The sequence below is a fragment of the Protopterus annectens genome, chromosome 5.part0, assembly GCF_019279795.1.
Source record: "Protopterus annectens isolate FY-2018-M chromosome 5.part0, PAN1.0, whole genome shotgun sequence".
Classification (NCBI taxonomy): Eukaryota; Metazoa; Chordata; order Ceratodontiformes; family Protopteridae; genus Protopterus; species Protopterus annectens.
Genome location: NC_056735.1, coordinates 445,744,453 through 445,771,302, shown reverse-complemented (window position 1 = coordinate 445,771,302; position 26,850 = coordinate 445,744,453). Strand labels below are relative to the sequence as shown.

Here is a 26,850-nt window from a genome sequence, read left to right as displayed (position 1 = left end):
CAAAAAATGTTACTTAGAAATAAAGCCTGGACTAGGTGGGGGACTACAAAAAACTTAACGGATCAACAAATATTTAAACAAATGAGAAATATGACAAAGAAAGCTATACCTTCAGACAAAAAAAACTTTTACTGTAAAATGCAACAAACACACCTAAACAATCCTCAGAAATTCTGGGCAAGTATCAATAGTCTGTTACACCCAGGTCACTGCAGCACACCATCCCCAACTGGTGCTAATCAAGAAACTCCCAACCAAACTGCTAATGCCTTTAATAACTTTTTTACTGAAGCCATCCAATCTCTAGCCAGCCAGCTAAACCCTGACAGCTCTAGCCTCCCTAACCCAATTTCTAGCTCTCTTCCTACCTTCATATTTCAACCCATCTCTACTCATTTTATCTACAAACTAATTCTAAAACTTAAGCCTTGTACACCTTCTGCTGACCAGATTCCAGCACAATATCTGCAAAAAGCAGCTAAAGCAGTAGCTTATCCAATATCAATCCTAATAAACAGAACCATTAATGAGGGAACCATCCCAATCATGTGGAAAATCTCACACATTATCCCCCTACATAAAGGTGGTAACTCCAATGAATATTCCAACTATCGACCTATAGCCCTACTATCCTCTTTAGCAAAGATAATGGAAAAATGTATTCATCATCAGCTTCTGGACCACCTACTACAACACAACTTACTAGCACAAAGCCAACATGGCTTCAGACCATACCATAGTACCACTACAGCCCTCTTATCCTTCACTGACACCATTAACAGAAATTGCAATAATAATGTTCTCTCTTCAGCTCTGTTTATTGATCTATCAAAAGCTTTTGATATGGTTAACCACACATTGCTTATAAACATTCTTAAATCACTTTCACTCGATACTCTAGCTGTACAATGGTTCAGCTCCTACCTAAGCAACCGACAGCAAGCTGATATGTGGGAAAATAATCTATCATCCCACCTGCCAGTTACACTAGGTGTTCCCCAGGGCTCTATTCTTGGTCCTCTATTATTCTCCATTTTTATTAATGATCTCTGTAAAGCTACTCCTCATGCAACCTATATACAATATGCAGATGATTCAACAATAATCTGCACAGCCAAATCTTCATCAGAACTACAGTCCTTAACTCAGGAAATGTTTAACACAGTAGAATCATGGTTCTTAAAACGATGCCTCCTCCTGAATCCAAAAAAAACTAAGCTCCTACTTTTCACCCCTATCCGGAAGCATATACCTTTAGATTTCTCTGTTACTTCTAACAATGGTACCGTCATAACCCCTGATGCTACCACCAAGCTCCTAGGAATTACTATAGACAACAACCTCAACTTCGACTCCCATATTAATAACACTATAAAAACAGTCAACAGAAAAATGGGCTCCCTATATAGAGTCAAATCCTTCCTCACTCCTATAGCAAGATCTACTATTGCCCACTCCCATCTAATCTCAACACTACTTTATGCCTCACCAATCTATACTAATCTGTCAAAACATAATTGTTTCAAACTAGCTACATCCTATAACAATATTGCAAGATTTGCCACTGGTAATCCCTATAGAACCCATCACTGTCAGAATCTAAAACAACTAGGATGGCTTGAGCTACAAAATCAGCTCCAATATAGTCAACTTATCATTGCACATAAGATCCTCTACCACCCAAATAATACTCCAATACTTTCAAACATCATTACCCCCTATAAAAATCTTACTAATTTACGTTCATCAAATAAATTGTTAGTTAACATTAGTAAGTCAAACAACTTGGCAGGTGATTCTCTGTTCTCAAACACTACTGGGAAAAACTGGAATCTTCTACATACTGTCCTTACTTCTCTTCCTTCTCTACTCCTCTTCAAACAAAAACTGAAAATATTCCTCAGAACAAAATGGCTATGCCCTTGCAACAACCCTGACTAGCTGATTAACTCTACTAATTTTCCCTCTACTTATCCCTCTTGACACCTTTGTTCTTATTTCATTTGTAAGTAGAACTGTTTACTTGTAAGCTACTATGATTGACTCTTTATAAATGTCGTATCCTATAATTTTGTAAATAGTACTCTCTTTTTTTTAAACCATTGTCTTTGATGTATTGTAATTAGTTACTTACCAGTGTGTTTGATATTTTTGTAAATAATTACTAACCAGTGTGTACCTAAATGTATATCAATATTTTTTGCTCTATGTAAACTTTATTTTATTCTACACTATTTTACTTTTTTATTTGTATTGTCCTGGAGCTTTTCTCCCCGGGCCTCTACTGAAAATGGACATATATCCAGTTAGACTAGCCCGGTCAACAAATGTAAAATAAATAAATAAAAAATAAATGTCTGCTTTATGTACTCTGGGTTTGCAAATAACATTCTATAGGTCAATGTTCGCTTCTCACAACCATTTGCCCAGATGACTTTTACATGATAGAACTACAGTGGTCAGTCATGTACAGCATTTGTCAACTGTTCAACTTGTAGAGTCACATAAAAACAGAAATCAGTAATAAACATTCAACTACTTTTCATGGCTCAGCTCTATCACTCTAGTGATATTATACTTTACATCAATAAGTATCCTATGAAAGAATTTTGTGCACAGTGTGCATGAAAAAATCTTGCATTTGATTCATGAAGTATTCAGATATGTAGTCTATATCTTACTATGTAACCTACTTCCTTTGGCACTACCCACATGTCATCTTTGAAAATAGGTTACAGTACATGATGAACTTATTCGTTAGAAAGGGTAAAATGAATAACTACTAAAAATAAATATGACGGCTACTTCATAAGGCTGCCTTAGCAAGCAGTTCTCATTACAAACCATAATTTATAGCTCAGCTATAACCCTGGAGTATAAGGGAAAAAACATCCACGTATAAATATCAAATGATAAAACATGTTCATATTTAGTCATCTTCTAATTAAATCAATGAGTACCTCTTTTATGAAGAAGGATGCTGGCCTGTCTTCTTCCATTTCCGTTTTCAACATAACAAGAGTAATTCCCAAGGTCTTCCTCTTCTACAAAATCAATAAGCAAAGAAGCAGAAACTTCTCTTTCCCCAAGATGCTCCTTTAGAACTCTAAGATGAAAGAAATAAGTTGTCATTGGCTACATGCTATAGCAAAATATGACTATTTATCCAACTTTTTTATGGTAAGACTCTTAAAATATTACTTAATAAATATTTCTATGTAAATGAAAATCATCTAAATGCAGCACTGCTACCCAAAAAAAAAAAAAAAAAAAGATTTTAAACTATAGCTATAGTGTAGCAAGGTCATAATTAATGCATTTTTTAATGAGAACAGAATTTGTTTTGACTGATAATGAAAACTGCAATGATTTCCTCCCATAAGGATAATGACCTGCTCTCTAATAATTCTTCAGGATTAACAACCAGACTGGATGAAATATTTGTAACTTCAAAAATTTACACAGACAAAATGATGAGTTTGTGATCACTCTGATTATTTTGCATATTATTTTTTTTTTACTCTAGTCAGACAACTGCATCTTGAATTATTAACACATTATGAGGTAACAAATTGGATTTCATGTGCAGTGAATAGAAATTTTAGAAAAGGTACATCCATCATTATTGCTTTCTATATATACAAATCCCCTTCCTTTAGGTGAATACAAATAATTAGTAAAGGATGCTGTTCTGTCATTAAAAATAGAGCACTAGCTTGACATCTGTAACAAGTATAGTGAATACACCTCTCCTGCTCATAGTTGCATAGTCGTCTGGGTTTTGTGTTAGTCATGTGCCAATGCCCATGTAAAAAGGAATGGAGACAAATGTATGTTACACCTGCTAGGTTTCATTGCCTGTGTGTTTTCTGTGTTGGAATGTAAAGATTGATTAAGGATAAAATGTAATCTCTTCTGTAACTGTGGTTGACTCTTTTTGCTCTCAGTGTTTAACAGCCATGCAATAGCTGTCCATATAAGGAGTCATTCTGCCATGATAGCCAATCCATTTACTACAGGGAAATATGATAGCGTCAGATAGCGGTTGATATGAGTCAATGAAATGTGTACATTTTGTGGGTGGTCATGTCCAGAGTTCATAGAAAATTAGATGAGCGGAGTAAGCTGATGAAGGGCTGTGGTTAAATGTTTATAAGGCACACAATACATATTTTTGTTTATTATCTGTCTACGTGGATTAGCACATATTATTATAACTTTACCACTATCAATGATCATTGTAATTCAGCACAATTCACAAAAATCAAGATAAAAATTAAAGTACATTCACACTGCATACAATATAATTACAGATATGCAGTACAAATTCCATAAGATAATGCTCATTTTCATTAATATTTTAACAAGTTATTAAAAAAAGAAAGAAAATCCCATCTCCAAGTACCTGTCATCAATCTGTATTTTCGTAAAATAAGCACAGAATTAAACATTATATACCAAATTAAATTAAGGGAATTAAACACATAAATAACACATAAATAAACAATATACCTAACATATGTAAAAAAAAAAAAAAAATCACTACACTACTGAAAAGTCGCCATGAAATAAGAAATAACATTTACAAAGGTTAAAGTTACCTCAGTAGTACAGTAGAAAGCCACTGATGAGAAAGTTCATTATTAAAATTCTTTGCAGTCTAAACAAAAAAAAAAAATATTCAATGCATAAGGTATGTAACTTATTTCCAAATCCTTTTGAAACAAATGGGAAACAGGGAGACTAACTCTTCCTACAGAAAATTAAATTTATGGAATATGAGGGAGTTTTCTTATGTGATTAATAAAATATCTTGCACTGCAGAATTAGAGAATTCAGTTTCATCACTTATGAAACTTCCTCTCTAATCCTACAGCACAGGTTTCTCATGGATCTTGATCTGGTTCTGATCCCATTTAACTACATACACACACACACACACACACACACACACACACACACACACGCACGCACGCACGCATACACACACACACACACACACGCACACACACACACAAACACACACACACACACACACACACGCACACACACCTGCAAATAATAAAAGGCATAAATGTATGTAGAGAGATTAAAATTATTCTGAATAAATCCAAATAGCCGATTGATGATTTATATGTATCGTGTGACTATTCCATCAGGATGTAGCAGTAAGGAAATATTGTCTATGTAAGCATTTTATTTATTTTTTTATTTATATTTAGAAATGTATCCCACAAAGTAAAATGCCTTTATTTTGCAAGATTTAGACTTTAGAAGGGCACATTTAATGTACCATTGTGCATCAATCAACTTATGATTTTAAATATTCTTTTCTAACTCAATGCATGACATTTAGATATTTGTCTTCTTTGCTCTGGTTATAAGTTTATGTAACATGTCAAGCATGCAATAGCTTTTTGCGATGAGCACAGCAGAAGAATGAGAAACCTTGGTCTTTCTGCAGTGTACCAGCAGTGATTTTCTGTGAAAGACAAATATCAGAGTTCAAAGGCAGAGAGATATGAAGCTGCTGACATGAAATCTAATCCACTTTGCAGTCAGTTGGATTTGTAGCAGCCATCTTGGCACAATCACTTAAGAATCATGCTAATGCCAAAGTAGATTTTACTATTAAAGAATGGTATCCTGTACATTATAAATCATCTATGCTGTAATACTACTGATCCTTACTAACTAGCTTTAGTATCTAACTGCCTCGGATGCACAACATTTGTTCATAGGTTAGTACTAGGCTAACTGCCCTTGTGAACCATTTTAAGCCTAGCCAGTTATCCCCTGTGATTCAAAAACAACCTGTACCTTGTGTGTGTTTGTAAAAACCACACCTACACCTTAAACCCACCCCAACCCAAGGTAGCAAGGTATGGTAGGGTCACATAAGCAACTGTCACTTTTTTTAAAGCTAATATTCATTTTGAGCTTATAAGATTCACAAGAATTAAAGCAGTTGAAGAGCATGATTAAGAGATATTAGTGAAGCCGCATCCATACCTCCCTCCCAGAAACATATCTGATTTCTCTTTGCAAAATATCTAACTGAAATAATTTTGCATTGGTTATTTTATTTCAGATTGCTTGCTCAGTTATTACTAATATTCATATTTGATTTGCTTTATGACTTTATGTTTATGTATCATTTTATCTTTTATTAAATTTTCATTGCACTGGTGACTACTTTTTCTTCCCCATTCTCAAAACCCTGCAGTGATATCAGTGTCAGGAAGGCACTTTAGTTGCATGTATCCCTGGTGACTGGTGTTTCCCCAATCTCCCAGATCTCCAAAGTGATATCCACACCATGAAGACGCTTCAGTTACATGCATCCTATGTGGTTATAGTTTCCCCCCACCCTGATCTCCCCAGTTGTAATATTTGTCCTGTGAAGACATTTTAGATACATGTATCCCTTATGGCTGGTGTTTCTGCACACTGCCACATTCCTGTGCTGATGCCAGTGCCATGAAAGCCCTTCACAGATGCATTATCCCTGGTGTTCACTCTCCAATTTCTGTACCATGATGGTGGCAGGTATTTGAACACGACCTTCTGGCCTAACTACCAAGTCCTAGGTCTTTAAAAATACCATACACTTTGAATAAGAACCTAAATAAAGCAGGAAAATGAAAATACAGTATTTTAAAGAATACCATGTTAGGGATTAATCATATACAGATTGCTGTGTAATATTTTAGTAAACAAATAATAGAGTAAAAAATAACACTGAATACAAAACAGGAACTGAAAGGAGTATTAGTCTTATTTATAGATAAGGAACTTTTGCAGACTAAACAGTGAATAGAAAATCTGGATGCAAAATATAATTGTTTGGTGATGTATCATGGTGATAGACTGCGCACAATGCATCTATGAGGTTGTAGGTTTTATTTCCTTAACTCTCATTGGTCTACTGTGTGACCTTGAGCAAGTTGCACAATCAGACAGTGCTTACGGGGTAAATGGAAATTTGGGCTAGGATCCTCAATGGTCCCTCCGGACTGCAAGTCCAATAACTCTATTAATGATGATGGCAGCAAAGAATGACATCTTCTGAAACCAGCTCTATGGCTATATTAGGTCATGACTGATATAAATATGAAGCATGCACAAAACATGATTTAGTAGCTTCATGGTAAAATTTTACCAGAATTCAGACCACATGTGATCATACATTTTGGTCAAAGAAAATGCCTTTCTTTCTGTAATATAGAAAGAATGGAATACTTCTAGAAACAGCTCACTTTGGATAAATATGAGTCAAGGACATAATCTGTTGTCATAATGCTCAGTCATATAAAACTTTGATGCATAAGACATGCAACATGTCATACAGATCATATTTGAAAATGTATGACAAAAAGAGAATCAGGAAAATATAACATATTGCAAACAAGATAGCTGTTTTAGACCTGCTTTTTCTTTGATTGACAATTTGTGTTCATGATCAGAAAGATCTTTGTGCTACACATCAGTTAATGAAGAATTGTACATACACAATGGAAAAATAATGAGTCACGCAAGTAACAGATTACTTGGCAAATGCATAATGCCCATGTGTAACACATGCATTTCAGGGTATAAAATGAGCCAATGAAAGAGCATAGCAGAAGACACAATCTCCTTCCCTAAAGAAAAGCACTATGATTTACATACGTATAAGCTTAAGACTGTTACTCAACTTTCATAGTCCAAGACTGATAGTGCAGAGAAAAACAGTTTATATTTGCCACTTGTATTCTGTTTAACCACTGATTAGTTGTACTGTAGAAAGTTAAGCAGAATGCAAATAAGCTTTCCAATTTATTCTACAATGTATCATATAATGTAGAATGCTAGTGTGTTTTGCCACTACAGAAGGATTCCAAAGATATTACTGGCAATGCACCTGTTTTTACTATCTAAACAAATTTTAAAGAAACAATAATAATAATAAAAAAAAGAAAAAAAAAAGAAACTGATTGCAGCTACTCAGAGCATCCCTAAAGGAATGTTGATTTTTTTTCTTGCACATCTGTAAAGTTTGTACAGTTTTTAACTTACAATCTCTCTTTGAATCAGCTACCTCTTCTCCTGACTTTCATGAAGTCACATTTTGTGAAACACAAGAAAGCAGTAACTGATTTTTTTTTAGTGTTGGTTTTATTATTTTTAAAGAAGTCTCATGTTTTATTTTCTTGCATTCATCCTTTTCATCTTTTTTTTATTTAATTTATGTTTAACTGTGTAAGTGAACTTGCCCTTTGTAGCCCCAGTTCAGCCATATCAAAGGCCAAAAGGGTAAAGGTAAATACAGGCAGATTTTATATATGGATAATTTTGCCAGACCCGATTGTTCGTGGCATTTTTGGTGGTGGAATAAAGCTGGGATACCTATTACCTGATAATGTTCTCAGAATACAAAGACAGTCGGGAGAGATCAGAAGTGAGAAGCAGACCATAGTCTGCTTCTCAGAAGAAATAGAAGAAGCTGAATGCCACTAAATATTTTAGATTAACAGCCCAGAAATATCATTATTTCATTAAATATGATAGGGAGTAAATAAAGTGTTTTTGAATAATGACAGTGATATAAGACCTACTTTAATGTACCGCCATGCATTTCATATTTCCAGGTTAATCAAACATAATTTTCAAGAGTTTATTATGCAAAATAAGTAATTTTTAATCAAACATTTTTTTAATTAAACATAATTATCAAGAGTTTATTATGCAAAATAAGTGATTTACTTAACGATATGAGCAATTCTCATTATTTGCAAGGTTTACCTTTAGAATGAGACAGCTGTCTTCTATAATGTACTTTTATTGTCTTTACTTAATTCTTACAAATAATTTATCATCAGGTCTTCATTTCATTACTTCTGTTTCACTCTTTTGCTCAAACTTACCTGTATCCATCTCTAAATGAAGGGAAGAGTTTTACTAAATTGTGTTAAACTCCTGATACAAATGAATTAAGCATGAAAGTAATGAGGATTCAGCCCTCTTTCATCACTATATTACTGATAGGGGATATTAAATTATCTTCATTTATATCATATTATTGAAGTTACTTTGTTAAACCATAGTGCTGCTTTTATGAAGCTCTGATGTATATTGCGTAAATGTTTTATTTATTTATTTATTTTTATTTATTTATTTTACATTTGTTGACCGGGATTGTCTGACTGAGCTGAAGAGCCCTTTTTCAGTAAAGGCCTGGGGAGAAAAGCTCCAACATATTATACAATTTTCATTATAAATTAGCATTAAACAGCAATGTTACAGGATTACTACAAAGCATTAAGTAGCAATACAGTGTGGCGGCTCATGGTTTTGGACTGCAGGACTGCAGCCCCCCCCAGCTGTGGAAGAAAGAAAAAGAACATGTTTACTTTAAAATAAAAAATTATTTATAAATTATTAAATATTTAATACTGGCTGGCTGCTGTAAGCGAGTCCAACTGACTCTCAAAGTCCTGGAACTCAAACTGTGCATGCTCAGCGAGTTCTGTTTTTTTCTTTTTCTGACTGTAAATCTGCATCTGGACTGTTGTAAAATCAATCCAGATTGAGAAGAAAAGGCATCAGTGTGATGCCCAGACGTCTATGTGGTTTAACCGTACAGTAAAGTGGAAGGAGATCGGACTGCCACGTCCGCAGTCATGTACTTGATGTCACTGACTTGGACGGCTGCATGGCTACTGATTGGTTCTCACTCTTTTCTGAAAAAGAGAGTGAGAAACAGTCAGTAGTAGCTCAGTACTTACCCTTGCTTGCTGAAACAAAACAACTTGTTTACTTTGCTTTACAGAGAATTGATCGGTCATTGGACAGAGACAGATGGAGACGAACAGTCATTTTTTTAACTTAATTTGCTGATTAACAAATTGTTGTCAACAGTATCAAAAGCCTTCATTAAATCTAGAAAAATGCTAGTTTCAGTAAAAGTAAGTAAAACTTTCTCCATTTTGAGTCAAAGTCATGGACATTTGAGAGCTATGGTGATTGTGATTCTTGAAAGTGGCTGATGCATTTATATTAACAGGGTTTCGTGTCTGGTAGAGAGAGGGATATATAGTAACTTACGTAATGCAGCCGATAAATAGGCAGTTCATGCTTAGGCTTGGTGACTCCCCAAACTATCTTACTGTCATTAAAATGTGATTTACCAGTCTGTCGTTCATTGTTATTCTGGCTGATTATTTTAGATTATTTTCCTCTTCAGTATCTTACAGGTTGCTCTATAAATCCAGGTGTTGACAGTTCTTGTCATTTTCTTTGCTAATGCTGCCTTCAGTGGGATGGTGTTATCACCACTCAGAAAGGTGCTTGCTCATTGTTTCATTATTTCTATTGTAATGACGGAGCTGTGCATTTCCCCACAGGTAACCATTGTCTTAAGGATTTAGAAATCCATTTCTACTAGAATTGGTGAATAACCAGTTAAGCACCAGCCAAGAAACTAATATTTTGATAGTATGTATGGGTTGAAAGCATGAGTATAGCGCAGTTTGATTATATGCATAACCTTTAACAGTTACATAACCATAACATGCCATCTTCTACCTGTTTTGTGTGATGGTTGTAAAGCTAAATTGATTTCATTTTATTTGAAGAATTAAGCCTCACTAGAAGAACAAAACTATGTTTAAGAAGAGAAGAATTTGTGTGACTTCGCTTTTGTCTTTCTTTGAAACTGAAAGGATATGAATTAAAGCAGACCTGACATATAACAGCATTTTATCACAGAATCATAAACAACTAATTAAAGCATAGACAATTATAATAAAATAATAATAACAAAAATACATACTACTAAGAAAAGTCATCAACAAAATATTGCAGTTAGTATGTGGGGTCATACAGAAAATACATTAATGCTTCTAGTAGTGGTAATGCTCTGCTATTCATTGGATTCAAATACAGATTTGTGTAGAACAATGACTTCTGTCTGACCTATAACCTTTTTCTCTGTTTAATTAAATCATTATTAGTGTGCCAAAACAAACTTGAACAAAAAAATGAATAATCACTAATTCCTCTTTACTTAAAACAAATTAACTTGTTCTGTCAGTATAGTCGAGTTTTATAAGGAACTGCATGACATCCATATTTGGAAATATAATGGAATGACAGCCAGTGATAGTACATGAACATTATTTCTGTTTACTTTTACATGTGTGTATTGCACAAGGGCGAACAGCAATTTTCCGAAAGGCAGTTTGCAAACGCCAAATGGAAAAAGGTTTGTATGTGCAATGAGCGAATGCACAGTGAGAGTCGCTCAGTGCACATTCGACATTCTGGGGCAAATTGCACTATAGTGGGGATTGGTAAATGGTTCCTTTCCCCACTGTAGTGCAATCTCAGAGTTAGAATAATAAAGTAGGGGGTGCAGGGTGGCTTGCCCCCCTGCATTACACTTTATCTAATTTTTTTTTCGACATTAATGTTCGAAAATCAGAAAATCGGCTTTTTGATTTGCTGATTTGCAAGCATTTACAACTGTTGCTGTTTTAAGTTTCATGGTTACAATTCGCTCATATGAGCAATCGCACCACTGTGTTTCACTGTTATGAAGGTAAACCCATTATTTCTCCACACCCTTCCAGGTAGGACTCTGTTGCTCATTTTACTCATGAGAGACACTATTTTGTCATCTCTGAGGTGACTTACAGAAACTTTTATCATTGCAATTTTATGTGACAACACTTGGAAAACAAATCCATGCTGTTTATCAGAGAAGATCATATTCTGTATATAATCAAGGAGTTGGTTGTAGATCAGAACTTTTATGTGATGAAATACGTTTACAACAAGTCTGTATTGTAATCTCGTGTGGATTTAGTGAAGAGATGTTACTCATAAGTGTGATTAAAGCACATTTAAAACTTGGGGAATTGGTGTGGTAGAAAAAGCTAAGGTAAAAAATACATTCAAGAGGCTTACAGAGAATAGAGATTCCATGATTGAGTAAGTATATTTGGATGGAGACAAAGAAAGTAAGGGTTGAATTTGTATGTCTATGTGTTATGAACGTTCCTCAGTTTTCTTGGAAGACAACTTTTGAAAGTAAAAAGGAAGGTAGTTAAGAACTATATGAAGAGGGAGAGTAGGTTTAGCTGAATTAAAAAAATAAAGGAGGATGTGAGTTGAACACAATGAGAGGATCTTAGGAAATCTTTAATGCTAGTAATTAGGATATGGATTTTAGTTTGAGAAAGAGTGTCTTGGTTGTATTAATGGCTGTCCATATTCTTTGCGGTTGCCTTGGTGCATGATTTGAAGTTTCCTATAGTATTCTGCCTTGGATGGTATTAGTTTCAACACATGTAGACAATTTAATTTGCTGAAAATAGAGGACTTTAACAATTAGTATTGCTGTTTTCTTTTTTATCTTTCGATCATGCTTTATTTATGTGCTTTATGGATTTTCTTAAGGGTTTGGTAAACCAAGGAAGAGAACTACCTTTAATGAATCGTTCTGCTGTAGGCAGTGATATGTTTTGGATAGGTAACAAATGCGTCCGACTTCCTGTCCATGACAGATATATTGTTAGAAAAAATGTTTATTCTATAGATTGGAACTTGGAAGGAAGTTTGGCAGCTTTGTTCATTCAATTTATTGGACACCTGCTTGATGCATGTTGGTGAAAGAAGAGCTGAGAAATGTTGGATTTGCACCTAAAGGGAATTCAGTAGTAACTTCAGTCACTGCCCTATTTAGTCTATGTGTGTGACATAGCAGTTTCTCTTGTAATTACTTTTTAAGTTAAACAGTTATTTGATAAATATTTTATGTAAGTAATAATGGTTTAATATGTTGTCTTAGGAGCTGTTTTTGGTAGTATACCCTTTGAAAGACACTAGTATCTCTCTGGAGCCCATGGCATCCTGAAACTGTTAATGTTTAGTTTATTGCCTATGACTGATTCTTTATAAAGGCATATATATTCCTTTATCTACATCTATTTTTCGTGTCTGTGTGTGTAGTGTGTACAGATGTTTGCATCACATTTTTGGTCCATTTTTCATAAAATTGTGGTTTTCTGGCAAATTAGTGGCAAATCATTAAAGATTGAAGTTAGAAAATAAAGACAGACATTTGAGTTTCAGATTTCATATCCTTCAGAAAATTCATACTAATGCAAGACCTACTATTTTATTAACTTTCTAAGTTTGTAAGAGCAATATTTAAAAATGTTCCTTATTTTTGAGCTTTTGTCCTACTTTTATTTATGGCTTCATCCAGATTTCTTGCTTTGAGGTTGAGAGTATGACAAATGTGTTAGGGCCATCACCGTCAGCCAGAGACATTTCAAATTGTGACATACTTGTACCCGACTCCACCATGTAGTGACTTTGGATATGTCCAAGCAAGGCAAGGAGCAGGTGTAAGTGTGCAGACAGAGTATCCCCCCATCCAAGGTAGACACAGGTACAGTGGCTTTTCATCTGTACTTGATTTTGCAGAATGTTCTGGTTTTCTGTCATAATTTTTATTGGATTCATATTTGATTGGACTGTCATAATGACAGTTTGGCACCTAGGGCAGCATATTTAATTAAAGTCTCAGTTTTTGTGGTTTTGAGCATAGCTCCACCCCTATCTAGTTAGCCCCACCCATTACCATTGGCCCCACCCATTCAGCTGTCTCCTGCAGCCCCCCTTTGATTTGAAGTCACCAGCAGCCACTGACAATGTTATACATTGTCAATAATCAGGAGTATAGCAAAACTATTTTAAGATGTATAAAAAGAAATATGTCATTAAGATGAATATAGTTTTTGGGGTAAGTGGTTACACAAATCCAGTTTTATCATAATGTAGTTGCATGACGGCAAGAAAATTACCATAGAATGCTCAAAGGCTTTCTTAGAAGCTGGCTTACCAATGTGTTATTTGGGGCTCTAATTGATTTTCCTTAAGTGCATTTGTCCCTTTACAACTAAATATAGCCCCTTTATAACTGCTACAAACCATTTTCATTTCCCCTTAATATTTTACAAATAATTTACTGGTCTTCAATTAAATTTTTATAGTGTGTATACAAATTTTTCATTTTGCTGATATATTTTGTTTGTGCACCACATTTTTGTACAATTAGTCAGTTTTTACTCTGTGGTTGGCATAATATTATTAAAGCTAGCTGTTGCTAAAGATGATTACATACTCAATATGGATGGTCCTACAGTCAAGGCTAATGAATCTATCTATCTATCTAAAACAATAATAACGCTTCCTCCTTCTTATGTACTGTTCAATCTATGTAGAAATGTCAAGACATTTACCAATATAATGCTCCATAAATAAAAAAATGAACAAGAGTGTCCAAATATTAAAACAACCTGAAAATAATCATTGGCATTTGTCACTATGGAAGAATGAAATGAACGCCTAACTATGTCGATTCATGAGTATTGATGTCACATTTGATTTGCTTTGCAATCAAAGTATTTATCTGTATTGCACCTTATATACAGTTATATATTTACTTATTTTTGATGAATTGATAATTTCCAGGAATATGGCCTATTTCCAAAGATTTCAAAGTACTATTTATTGAAATGGGGAAAAATTGGCCAGTGAGCCACTTAGCATCTATCACCTAGCTAAGCAGTTAAATTCTCAGATATAATTGATCTTGACTTGATCCCAATTAAAGATGACCAGACTTTCAGAGTAGCAAGCGCATTTATACTTTGTAATTAGCATTTCTTGAGGGCCACGATGATTTGATTTTCAAAGTCATGCATAGCTCCTGTAAGCCTCCTTTCTTCCACAGGTATTCATGACTTAGTTAAGAGTGGGTAACATCGGGATAATAAGGTATGATTCTTTCGAATGATATGATGAATTGCAATAAAATAAACATTACTTTAAGTTTCATCCTCAGCAAGTTAATATAAATAAATGTTCTTATGATCTTTTTTATTCTGCAGGGACACTGATCTTAAAACAAATGATCTATAATTGTAAAAGCTTCTTACAAGCGGCATTATGGTTTAACAAATTACTTTTTTGATGATGCTGCAATGAAAAAATGTAGTAATGGGCAACTGATTGATACTTCCATAAATATCTTACATTACTGCAGTGATATGTGGAGGGCACTTTTAGAAGGCTGACCGCATTGGGCTTGTGCACGGAACATAAAAGAAATAAAGTATGCGATGCCTTGAAACACCAATTAGTTTAACATGATGATAACACATATAGCATGGCAGTAATCTACTTCAAAGCCTGGTTTAGAAAAAGTGAATCTTAAAGGAGTGCATTGAAGTACTATCTTTCAACATATTTGCTGAAAATGAAAAATAATTCATTTCTATATTTCTTTTGTTTATAATTGCAGCTGAAGAGGAATATTAGCACTATTAATTTCTGGCACATGTATTTGATATTACTGCCTGTTGTAACATTATGACTGTGCAAACAATGCTTGAGCTACCTTTACAATACCTCTTTTAAATTGCTATGAAATAAAGATTACTTGCTATTTCATGATAAATGAAAAGACAGTTTATACACTTTCAGTTGTAAACTGCAAGGACCTAATAAAGCACTGCAATCCAATTTTCCTTCTTAAATAAAAAAAAAAAAAAACAGATTAGCTAATGTCTCCTTGAGTACAATTAGAAAAACCCAAAATGAAAAGTATTATGAGAAGATCTTTTGCACCTGGGTGTCACACTCTAAGGCAAGACATGACCAGTCTGTGGGAGACAAGTTCAATTTCCTCAGTATTTAGGTACATCTTGGAAAGTAGAAAAACAAAATCACTCTAATTAGGAATTGCAAACCTGCTCTGTGAAAGAGAAGTAACAATGTGTCCCAAGACCACCGACTGGCTCCTTGTTTGAATTGCAATGCCAGCTACTGTGAATCCTGACATTTTGAAAATCAGGATACAAATGTCAAAAAAAAAACCTAAACCACCTGTTACACTTTATACTTTGAAGTGCTCTACTCACTGCCAACACCACACCATCAGCATGTGCAACACACACTCATAAACACAAACACACGCGCACACACACACACACACACACACACACACACACACACACACACACACACACACACACACACACACACACAGCATTCAACCTGGCTATTACAACTGTTCTTTGCATAATATGTTATGAACTAGGTCTTTATCTATATGCAGTCCAGTCACATGTGGGTACATGCTGAGAGTAGCATGAAGTCCAGTATGGACTCTAGAGTACATTACATTACTGCAAATTCATATGCAGAAGAAGAATGCCTGTCTGTTTGTAGAGTAATGATCATAGCACTTCCTTGCACATACATAGTGTATATTGCTGTCAGTGCAGTAGCTCAAGTATTGGCTGCAAAAGTACAACTTCTGTGTACCTTAGAATCACATAGCTAATACACTGAGCATGGAAGGTGTGTGATGTTCATACCCTCCCAGGATGAACATCACACAAGAGGTTTGTGGTAGTCATCCTGTCAATATATGAAGATTGCTAAAAGTGGCATGCATGACCTACCTGAACCCTGCAAATGCAATGTACTTTACATTTTGCATAACTTTTGTAAAGTGATGGCAACAGGCCACATGCATGTTGGCTAGATTATGGAAGCCAGTAAAACAAAGAATGATGAAGAGCCATGCATTCATGCACTGCTGGTGTTTGAGTTTGAGACCAATCTAAAAAGGGATAGAGCATCTTCTCAAAGTGTGGTATTGTATGGCAGAAACCTTCTTTCAGTGACATCCAATAAACATAGCACCAAGCCTGGTCCATAACACTGAAGGAATGTACACTCACTGCATCACCAGTGACCTGGATTTCAATAAAGGGTATGGGGTAACTGGAAGCCTGCTTGAGCAGTTTAGCTAGAGTGGACAATTCAAGATTAATCACCTCAGCCGGAAGGATGTAAAGATATGAAAGGACTACTAGAAATTATGCCTGATACAGGCCAATGAATAGGCTTAAAGAATAAATGGGTCCAAGAACAGTACACTTCAGTATTAGGTTTTAAGAACATGCAAACGAAAGCCTGTGGCTGAGCATGTGAACTACATAGGTTTTGAAATACAGACTCTGTGCACAAATGGTATCACCCAGAATACACAAAAGCACCTGTTCATCATCATCTGCATGCTGTCTGCAGTGCTGTCTGCATGAAGTGCATTCTGCAGGTAATTCTGTTGCCTCACAGTGTGCTATACTGTGTCAACAAGAAATAGATATTCTATACCCAGTTGGCCAAATAACTGAATATGCATTAACAACACTCGGATGGTCTGATTTACTACACTGGTATGTCTGGCACCATTCCCATAAAAGAAACTGTCCTCTTGCTGCAAATACAAGATTGTCATGGTGTGTATGTGCTGCAGAAGGTGCCTTTAAAACTGTTTTAACATAGTCATTTCCCTGATCCCTGTGGTTTTCAATCATGAAGTGGAAGCTACACCCCAACCACCATTGTTGGTCAGCTGCATATGTGTATGCTGTTATATATTTGTATTTCAGGTCTGTTTTGGCGAGGTACGTTATATGCTTCTAAGGGTGCTATCAAGGCATCTTTGCCACACTGTGCGTCTCTCAGCCAGCTGTCTCTTGTAACTTTGTTGCTAGTTTCTTTAACTTCTTCTTCCACATTGTACTTCATTTTTATGTAAAAAGACCTGCTAACCTGCATATACATTTCTGCTTTGTTTGTGCCAGTCAGTATCCTTTGCCATCTTAGACTTTACAATTATGTTTATTTGTATATTTTTAAGTTTCTTGTTTTGCTTTCACATAGATTTTCTGCCCACAGATTTTTTTCACACACACACACACACACACACACACACACACACACAAACAAATATCTTGAAATTTTTATCATGAATTATAGTTTAAATCACAGATTATTAATCCATTTACAGAAAAAAAACATGGCCTTCAGAGAACATTTTTATAAAATATTATGTAATTTGTTCCTTAGGTGTAATTAGTATAATCTGACAAACCTAGCTATGCGTATATGTTCCTTCCTGCATGCATTTTAAATATTAATCCACAACTGCTCATGCTAGCTGGTGAGAGCTTGTTGTAATAATAAGGTATCCTCAAAGTTATCATAGAACTCCTGCAGAACACAAGGTAGAATATATTGATGTGCATCTGGATCCCAAATCAAATAAAGCACAGTTTAATTAGTTTGTTCTTTATTAAGTAGGCAAACCTACAAGGGTCTACAGAAGGGATTTCTTACATAAAAAATAAAAAAGACTAGAAGGTAGGGAATGTCAAACCAGATCTGTTGTTTAATGCAATAACTTACTTATTTTTATGAGTATCTCTGCGGTGACAGACTCTTGACTTTATAAAAATGCACACTGCAATCATATAAAGAATAATAACTGAGCTTTGCAAAGCTAGTATCTGTACTGTTGGACAAGGAAAAACAATGTAGTTAGTGAAAATGTTTCATCATACCATATTCATTCCATAGTAGTTTTAATGTTTCAGCATCTCCTGGATTAGATAAATATGAGTAGAAAACATATTTTTTCGAAACACAGCCTAGCTGTAGCATGCCTTTATACAACATTTATTCCAGATACTATGATGTAGGGCACAGTAATATCATTAAAATGCTAGTCTAAGTCTTTTACAAAACAAGTGTTGATAGAATATGCAGCATGTAGGACAGCTCTGAAGAGATACATTGCAGTATGGAGCACACAATGTACAGGCCTAAACACTCATCTGGTATAATCAAGCCATCTTCTCAAGGAAAAACTTCAACAGTGAACATTGCAAACTGAACAACATCTTAAGTGTGAAACATTTTTGCAGGGATTATTATTGTTGGTTCACAATGCTTGAGTGCCCTGGAGATGTTTCACTTGTTAAATCTACATGTATTCCCATTTGCCTACTGACATTTTGCCATGTATTCTAGTTTCTGAAATCTGCTGTGGTAGGTAAACAAAGATTTGAACAAAGTCAAAATGTACTTCCCCCACACCCCCTGCTAATTATATATAACATTTAAATAGCCTACAGGTGTGTCTGCAGAGTGTCTGTTTGCGTGTGTGTTTATAACCATACTCTATCCAGACACAGATAAACACAGAAACACACAGATGGATACCACACACACACACACACACACACACACACACACACACACACACACACACACACACACACACTCCTTGATATACATGGATCCCTCCTTTTCAGAAGTACAATGTTTCATCAACTAAAATTTTAATCGACTGAAACGTTGTAAAATATGTGAGACTGTGGAATACTGTGATGAAGGAATTTTTCATATTTTTCAACTATTGTGTGATCTTTTTTTTATATAACAAATGTATTAATTTTCAGATATAATCAAATATTTACATGAGATGTTCACAAATATTCAACTTAAAATTAAAAAAAGAAAATATATTGAACAAACATAACTAAAGTATTTACAAAGACGTCCACAAATGTACATTATAAGAACATTGGTATACATTAACAATTTGATCAGTTAACAGATTGTTTTTGTAATAAACCTTGTTCCACATATTATATAAAGAAGTGTTTCTGATGGGTCTTTATTTAATGGTCAAAAGTTCCAAGTGAGAAACTTCAATAATAAGGTTTTTAAATTCTAAGAAAGAGGGGGAAGTATCATATTTCCAATTTCTTGTTATAACTTTTCTATCAACAGCTAGTATAGACTAAACCACAGGATACTTACCTTTCTTAATACACTCAGGTATTGCTGTGTTAAATAGAACCATGGATTTAGAACGTGTAAAGTTATCTGAAAATAAGGCTTGAAGAAAATTATTAATGTTTCCCCAATAATTTTTTAAAACTATGCAATCAAAAGACATATGAGACCAACCTGCCTTCATTTCTATTTTAGATCTCCAGCAAACATTGTCCTTTTTGCTGAATTTACTTATTATATAGGGAGTTAAAAATGATCTGTGCATAAATTTCCATGTAAATAATCTCCAATTAATTGAAATGGTCATTTTAGCTGATTCTTATATGTATTTTTTTCTTGATCATTAGGTTGATAGTTATTGAAAGAAATAATTCCAGGAGCTCTCAGGGTAACTATCTGTCTCTTTTATAATCAAATTGTATATATGCAATATTTTGTCTTTAGTAGGAAATTTATGTTGTGAAGAGAGAATCAGATAATGTAGGTATTGATTTTTTTCATTTTTGGAGACATTAGAGCACATTTATTTAAAAGAAATTGTCTACAAGCCTGTATTTCTAACCATAAATATTTATCTTTTCCAAATTCAGCTGTCAGATTGTCTATAGATTTTACTTCATCTTTTACCATCAACCGAGACCAATAAATTAGGTTTTTATCCTTAAATTGTGTAATTAGAGGAGAATATAACTATTTGAGTAAAGACAATGGGGAAAATAAGAAAAAAAAACAAGCCTTATGCATGGGGAATTTATAAATAAAGTTCCTAAAATTGTTTAAGAGAAGTAGCATGCAATTAGATTTATATGTGAGGTGAAAGTATGTAGTAAAAAGTCTTTTAATAACTATATGAATGAGTTATTTACTATTGATAATTTGTGGGTGTTAGAAGTATTATATGAATCACAAGATAATATCTCTAAAACATTTTTCCATTTAGCAGTATATTCTGTATCTATAAGAAGGGATATAGATTTAATTACAGATGGAATTGAGTATAAATCCAGATCAGGTAAACCTATTCCCCCATTAGACCAGTCTCTCATTTGATAAGTTAATGCGCTACTCTAGGTTTATATGGAAATCATAAAAATTTTAATATCATTGAATTAAAGTTCTTAAATATTGATTTGGGAGGAGGTAAATATACTGATTATATAACATATAGTATTTTTGGAAGTAACATCATTTTTATAATCGAGAGTTTCTCTTCCACAGTAAAAGGAAGTTTTTTTCCAGTTACTAATACAATTTTTATAGCATTTAGACTATGATTATAATTTAGGTGGATGATATCTTTGATATTTTTAGTAAATATTATTCCCAAATATGTTATTTGTTCTGCTTGTGCTAACTATTTGTTACATTTCTTATCTAATTTGTAGTTATTTGGATAAATATGGAGCATTTTTGTTTTATTATTGCTAAAGATCAAGCCTGATTTCTTTTGAAAAATTTCCATAGTTCTAAAAACAACAGAAATGGTAGAATTATTTCCCTTCAAGGTAATAAAAATATCATCAGCGAATAGCTGTATTTTAGAGTTTTCATTAGAACTTAACTTATAACCCTCAATATCTTGATCCATCCTTATTAAATTACTTCAGGGTTCCATTATTAAAGTAAAGAGTAATGGGGATAAGAGACAACCTTGTTTGGTCCCTTTGGTTATTAGTATTTTTTGTGAGATACTAATCATAAGACACCATAAGATCATAAGACACCATATGATCGAACTTTTAAAAGTTCAAAAATGTAATAAAAAAAAAAAGAAAAACCTACCTCAATGGTTTAAGCAGGGAGGCAAGCCACCCTGCACCCCCCCCCCTGCTCTTTAAATATACCAACTCCAAGGTCACACTACAGTGCATAAAAGGGAAATCTTTCCATTCTGCACTTCATAGAGATCTCTGTTCAAATGTTCAAACTTTTAAAAGTTTGATAATATCGTGTTGACCATATGATGTTTGAACTTTTAAGAGTTTGACAACATGATATAGACCATATTATTTAATGTAATGTTTTTTTTCTTTCTTTTCTTTTCTATCTTTATTTACCTTGTTATTAAGTAGTAAGTTATCTAATTTAATTTGCATGCCTTGCAATTCCTTATCCCAAAGTTTGTTTTTTTATTGTACCAGTTGATGATTTTGCCATACAAATAGGCTTTTAATGCATCCCATATACATATATATTTCAAAAGTGTCTGCTGTGGTATTTAAGGTAATGAAAATTTGAATTTCTGATGTGAGAAATTCATTAAAATCTTTTAGTTTTGTAATGTATGCAAAGATTCTTTTAATCTAAATATTGTGTGTTGTATTAATTATTAACTCAAAGGTTATGAAATTGTGGTCTGATAAAGGGAAGGCAATGACCTTTGTTTTAGTTAGACTATTAATCAACTCATTGCAAGTAAGAACTCTGTCTATTCTACAGTAGGTACCATGTCTATGAGAGTAGAAAGTAAAAAATAATGAGTTTGGTTCAGCATAAGTATTACTATCTTTAAGAATATATGAATCAACAAAATCCTTCAACAGTTTGGCTGATGATGAAGTCCTCCTTTTTCTAGTAGTGTTAGTGTCATTATCATTTAATCTACAATTAAAGTCCCCTGGACATCCTCCTTTTACTAGTAGTGTTAGTGTCATCATCATTTAATATACAATTAAAGTCCCCTGCTATTATAATTTTACCTTTGGATAGATGGACAATCTGATTGCTGTTTAACTGTATTCACCCCAATTCCTGGTATCCAGTAAATGTTAATAAGTATGAATATTTTCCTATTCATTTCAATTGTGACATTGCAAAACATTCCTTTATCATCTTTATTAACATCTATTAGCTTAGCAAGAGGTATTGTGTTGTTATGTAGTATAACTACTCCTCTTTTCTTTTGAGAATGTTCTGAACTTGATAATACAGTATATGATTCAGTATTTAGTTTAGTTATATCTTCTTTTATGAGATGTGTTTCTTGTAGAAAACCTAAATGTGATTTATGTAATTTTAGATATTTAAGTAAACTTCACCTCTGACAATGATTGTTTAAGCCAGTACTACTGAGAGAGATTCCTTTTAAAAGAAACATGTAAAGCTAGTTATATTGGTTGGGAAAAAGCTGACCACTAATATTCTTTGTGTGTATAGAGTGATTAGAGTTCCATCAGTTACATAACAACTAATAAGAAACAATAATTTAAATGAAATCCAATTTATAATGACATTTAAATACATAAACATAGTGAATGTCAGTTAAGAATGTATATGATGATAGTAATAAAAATACATAAAATTTAATCAACTCAAACCCTTCCTGGAGTTACAAACTCCCAATTTGAGTAGCATTCACTCCTCAAATTAACCACCCATCTAATAACAACCGCTATTCAGCAGCTGCCATTCTAACTAATTTGTTTAAGGATATTCTTATAGAAGGAAGAACAAAATGATCTCATCAACTTTCATAAAAATTTAGACTAAAAAAATATGAATCCGAAATTGCATTTATCATTTAATATTAGGTTAAATCAGATTAGATTATGTAGCACAAGCTTCACTGATTGAGTACAAATGCCCTATATTATGTTTCAAAGCAAACTATTAAATAAGCTGTAACAAGGAATTTATATGTTGTAACATTCTATATTAAATCAAAGAAGTTAAATGTAATCCATAAAGGGTACTTACGTATTATCGCAACCAGATTTCCGCAGTTGCGGTAATACACATAATGGCCTGAAAACAAGTGTGGTAAATAATGCCAGCTGATATTTAACATCTTTACTGCTGAAAAAATTATTTGGCTTACATTCAGGAAGAGAAACAATTGTTTTCCTCTTTTTCCTGTTTAGCGTGCATTACACTGGCATGCTTCAATTGGCAGGGCTAATGTGTTACTGAAGAAATGATTGCTGACAATAAAAAGAGAAACCCATGGAAATGTTTTCGGTGAACTGTTTGTCAACGTTTTTAAACACGCCTGAAAAGACACCTTTGTGACAGAAACTTGCAAGACTGATGGGGAAAGATGTTGACAGGTGATTATGGGGTTGAGTTTTCACATCAGAAGTTTCCATCTGTGGTTTGGGTTGGTGTTGTAATTGTGACATATTTGGACAAAGTCAGGATGTCCTTCAGTGATTTCAGCATGTTTTATGGCTGTAAAGTTGTGCACGGTTTATTCGCTGGTTTTCTAATTGCATGTGGGGGGGGGGTTGTCAGCAATTACAGTCAGGAGGGCTTCAAAGCAGTGTATTTGCTGGGGAGCATGCTTCACACAGAGGAGCAGTTGTAAAAAACAGCATGACATGCTGCCCGTAAAGGGCATACATAAGTAGCTACATTACTTTTTTAAGCTTGTACTGATAACTCTGCATAAAACAACCTTCAGTGTAAAAGTTAACAGTTTGTATGCCATTCTCACTACATTAAGAGTCACTTTTAAACATCCAGAAGTAACCTGTATTACCGCAAAAATCTGGTTGCAATCATACGTAAGTACCCCATAAAGAACATAACAATAACATAGCAATTGGTAATGTAATGTTTTTATAAATGTCTATTTAATAAAACTAGTATTTAACTTTATAAAATTAAAGAGGCTATAAGAACTCACCTATATAATTCTAATTTAACTACAATAGTCTTACAGGCTTTAAACAATTCATATCATAGTGTAACTTAAATACCAATGCTGTATTTATCTAAAAAGAGTCAAACTTACCCCTTTAACTTATATAAATATGCCCAACTTCAACTTCAGTAAAGGAGGAGTTGTATCACACATCTTATTATAATATAGCCATCTCAGTGTTTATAATGAAGAACACCTCATTTTCAATGTATTTTAGTATAAATGTGTAAATCTGTATCTTTTCCATGGATTGCAAAACTTTATATACTTTCTTTTGCCCATCTTTAACCCTTATCAATATTTCTGTATCAGAAGAAATCCAATCCTCTTACTCTTTTCCTTCCACTCTCTTCTTTTCTTCCCTGTTTTGCCTCCCTTTCCATTATTGTCTTCTTAGTTATATTCCTTTCTACAAAAAAGTGTGCAAAGTCAATAAATAATAAATTAAACGAGCACTATGACTGAATATAATTTTCTTCCAACGTCTCTAAAAAGGAAGCCTGAAGTGTATTTCACCCATCAAATACATTTGAAAATAAAATAAATGAATAAAAAACTATGATTTCTTCTCATTAAGCTTTTTAATCTGAGACCCTAACTTAAATCCTTGAGTTCTGGATATATAGGCATATAAGCTTTGTTTTTACTTTTAAATGTAAACTTTGCTATAGTTTCCATTTAATTGACTGGGACTTTTATGATTAAGTAAAAGACAAAAAATAATTATTAGTCACCATTCTCCTTCCCCTCATCAAAAATTAATGTGCTGGACTCTTAAAGGCATTCAATGAAGTGTATGTTGATATAATAATTCAAATGCATTTTATACTGAATTTTAGAGTGACAAAAGTATAAAGCTAAACTTACTTGACAGCATGAATTGTACCTAATCCTTTACAATCATGGTTGTAAAAAAAAAGTAAAGTAAAATATGATGGTGTACCAGTACATATTAATAATTCTTTCTGACTTTCTAATCTGCAGTCTTAGTTCCAGCATTAATATAATAAATTAACCAACATCCTGAGTCATGTTATATGAAATTACATTCTGTTTCTTTACACCAGGACCTAAAATACTATGACAAGTTCAGCTAATATCTATGGTCATGTTTCATTCAATTATACTCATTTTCTTTACAACTTTAACATATTAAATAAAAATGCTGTGGAAACAACAGTGAATATAAGTATTGAAATAAAAGGTCTAAGAGTAGAATGTATCAGACTAAGAACACCTGTAAACTTGGATATGCAACTGTAATGCTAGATAATTAGTTGTCAGTGAGATTTTCTTCATCATTTGTATATGTAATTTTTCAGCTTATAAGTCACTGACCCATCATCAAACACATATACACATATTGTAAGTAAACTTTTATGTATAACATTGCAGGGGAAAGATCCGTTAAATCAAAGCTCTCTGTAAACATTTTTTTTTCCTGAAAAAAAATCTGATATTATACTTTTTAAATTGGTATATTAAAAGGCATCAAAAGCTCCAATTAGTTAATTGGAACAAAAATCATATTGTAAAATCATAAATCCTTTTAATATTCATTTTACTTCCCTTCTATTCATAAATGAAGTTAACCGCTAAGCTCTTAGGTACATAGGCACGTCAGCATCAATCGTTTCTACCAACTTAGTTACAAATTTTCTTAAAAAAGGACCATTTTAAATAAAAAAATAAGAAAAGTAAAAAAATAAGCTATACATACATCAGAAAAGTATTTCCTGTTGAAAGGTCATTAGTTCAGGGTTCAAAGTTCGTTATTTATCAGTTCACACAATAGAAGGTATGAAGAAGTATCTAATATCCATATGGCTCGAGGCAAGCTCTCTCGAGCTCAAAATGAAGAAAAAGGAGGCTAAGAAGTTTCAGTGGGAAAAAGTGGGTGATTTTGAAAGTTTTTTTATCTAGGTACTTTTCATGTTGTTAACCGATGTTCGAGGAGAGCCAGGGACTTTTTTAAGCAGCAAAATTAAGGCATTCAATTACTGCTTATATAATGTGTAACTCATAGTCATCCAGTCTATAGAAATCATTAATATTATACCAAATGCAGAAACAATATTACATAAGAATCTAATATAGGAAACAAACAGTCTAACAAGTATTTTGTTTGATTCCTTTTTTATGAATCAGGAACTTGCTATGTATATACAAAACACCATCTTTTAAACCTCACCTGTGCTTCATGTCCACAAAACTAAACACCACATCCAGGAATCAACATTGGAGATAATTTGGATTTTTCTATAAGCAGTTTAGAATATGAACATGCGAAAGGGGAAGAGAAAACTATTTTATTAACTTCTTTTTTTATCAGAAGTTTTCCATGTTCCATGTTTTTTCAAATTAGAGTTAGTCCATTCCATTTCTTAGATTTTGTCAAGTATTTTATTTGATCTTATAAATGTAAGTGCTGCATCCAAGTCTTCAAAGATTTTAGGATCCTCTTGCAGAAATATTTTCAGTCTGGCCAGTAATAACAG

At 33.5% G+C, this 26,850-nt stretch overlaps 1 protein-coding gene across 1 annotated transcript in view; it reads right to left on the bottom strand.

Moving 5' to 3' along the window:
- IL1RAPL1 (interleukin 1 receptor accessory protein like 1) overlaps positions 1 to 26,850 on the bottom strand; it is a 4,037,132-nt gene that overhangs the window by 206,551 nt on the left and 3,803,731 nt on the right. Inside the window, exon 8 of the mRNA XM_044072379.1 lies at positions 2,961 to 3,106. Coding sequence (XP_043928314.1) covers positions 2,961 to 3,106 — 146 coding nt within the window. The remainder of the gene's footprint in view (positions 1 to 2,960; positions 3,107 to 26,850) is intronic.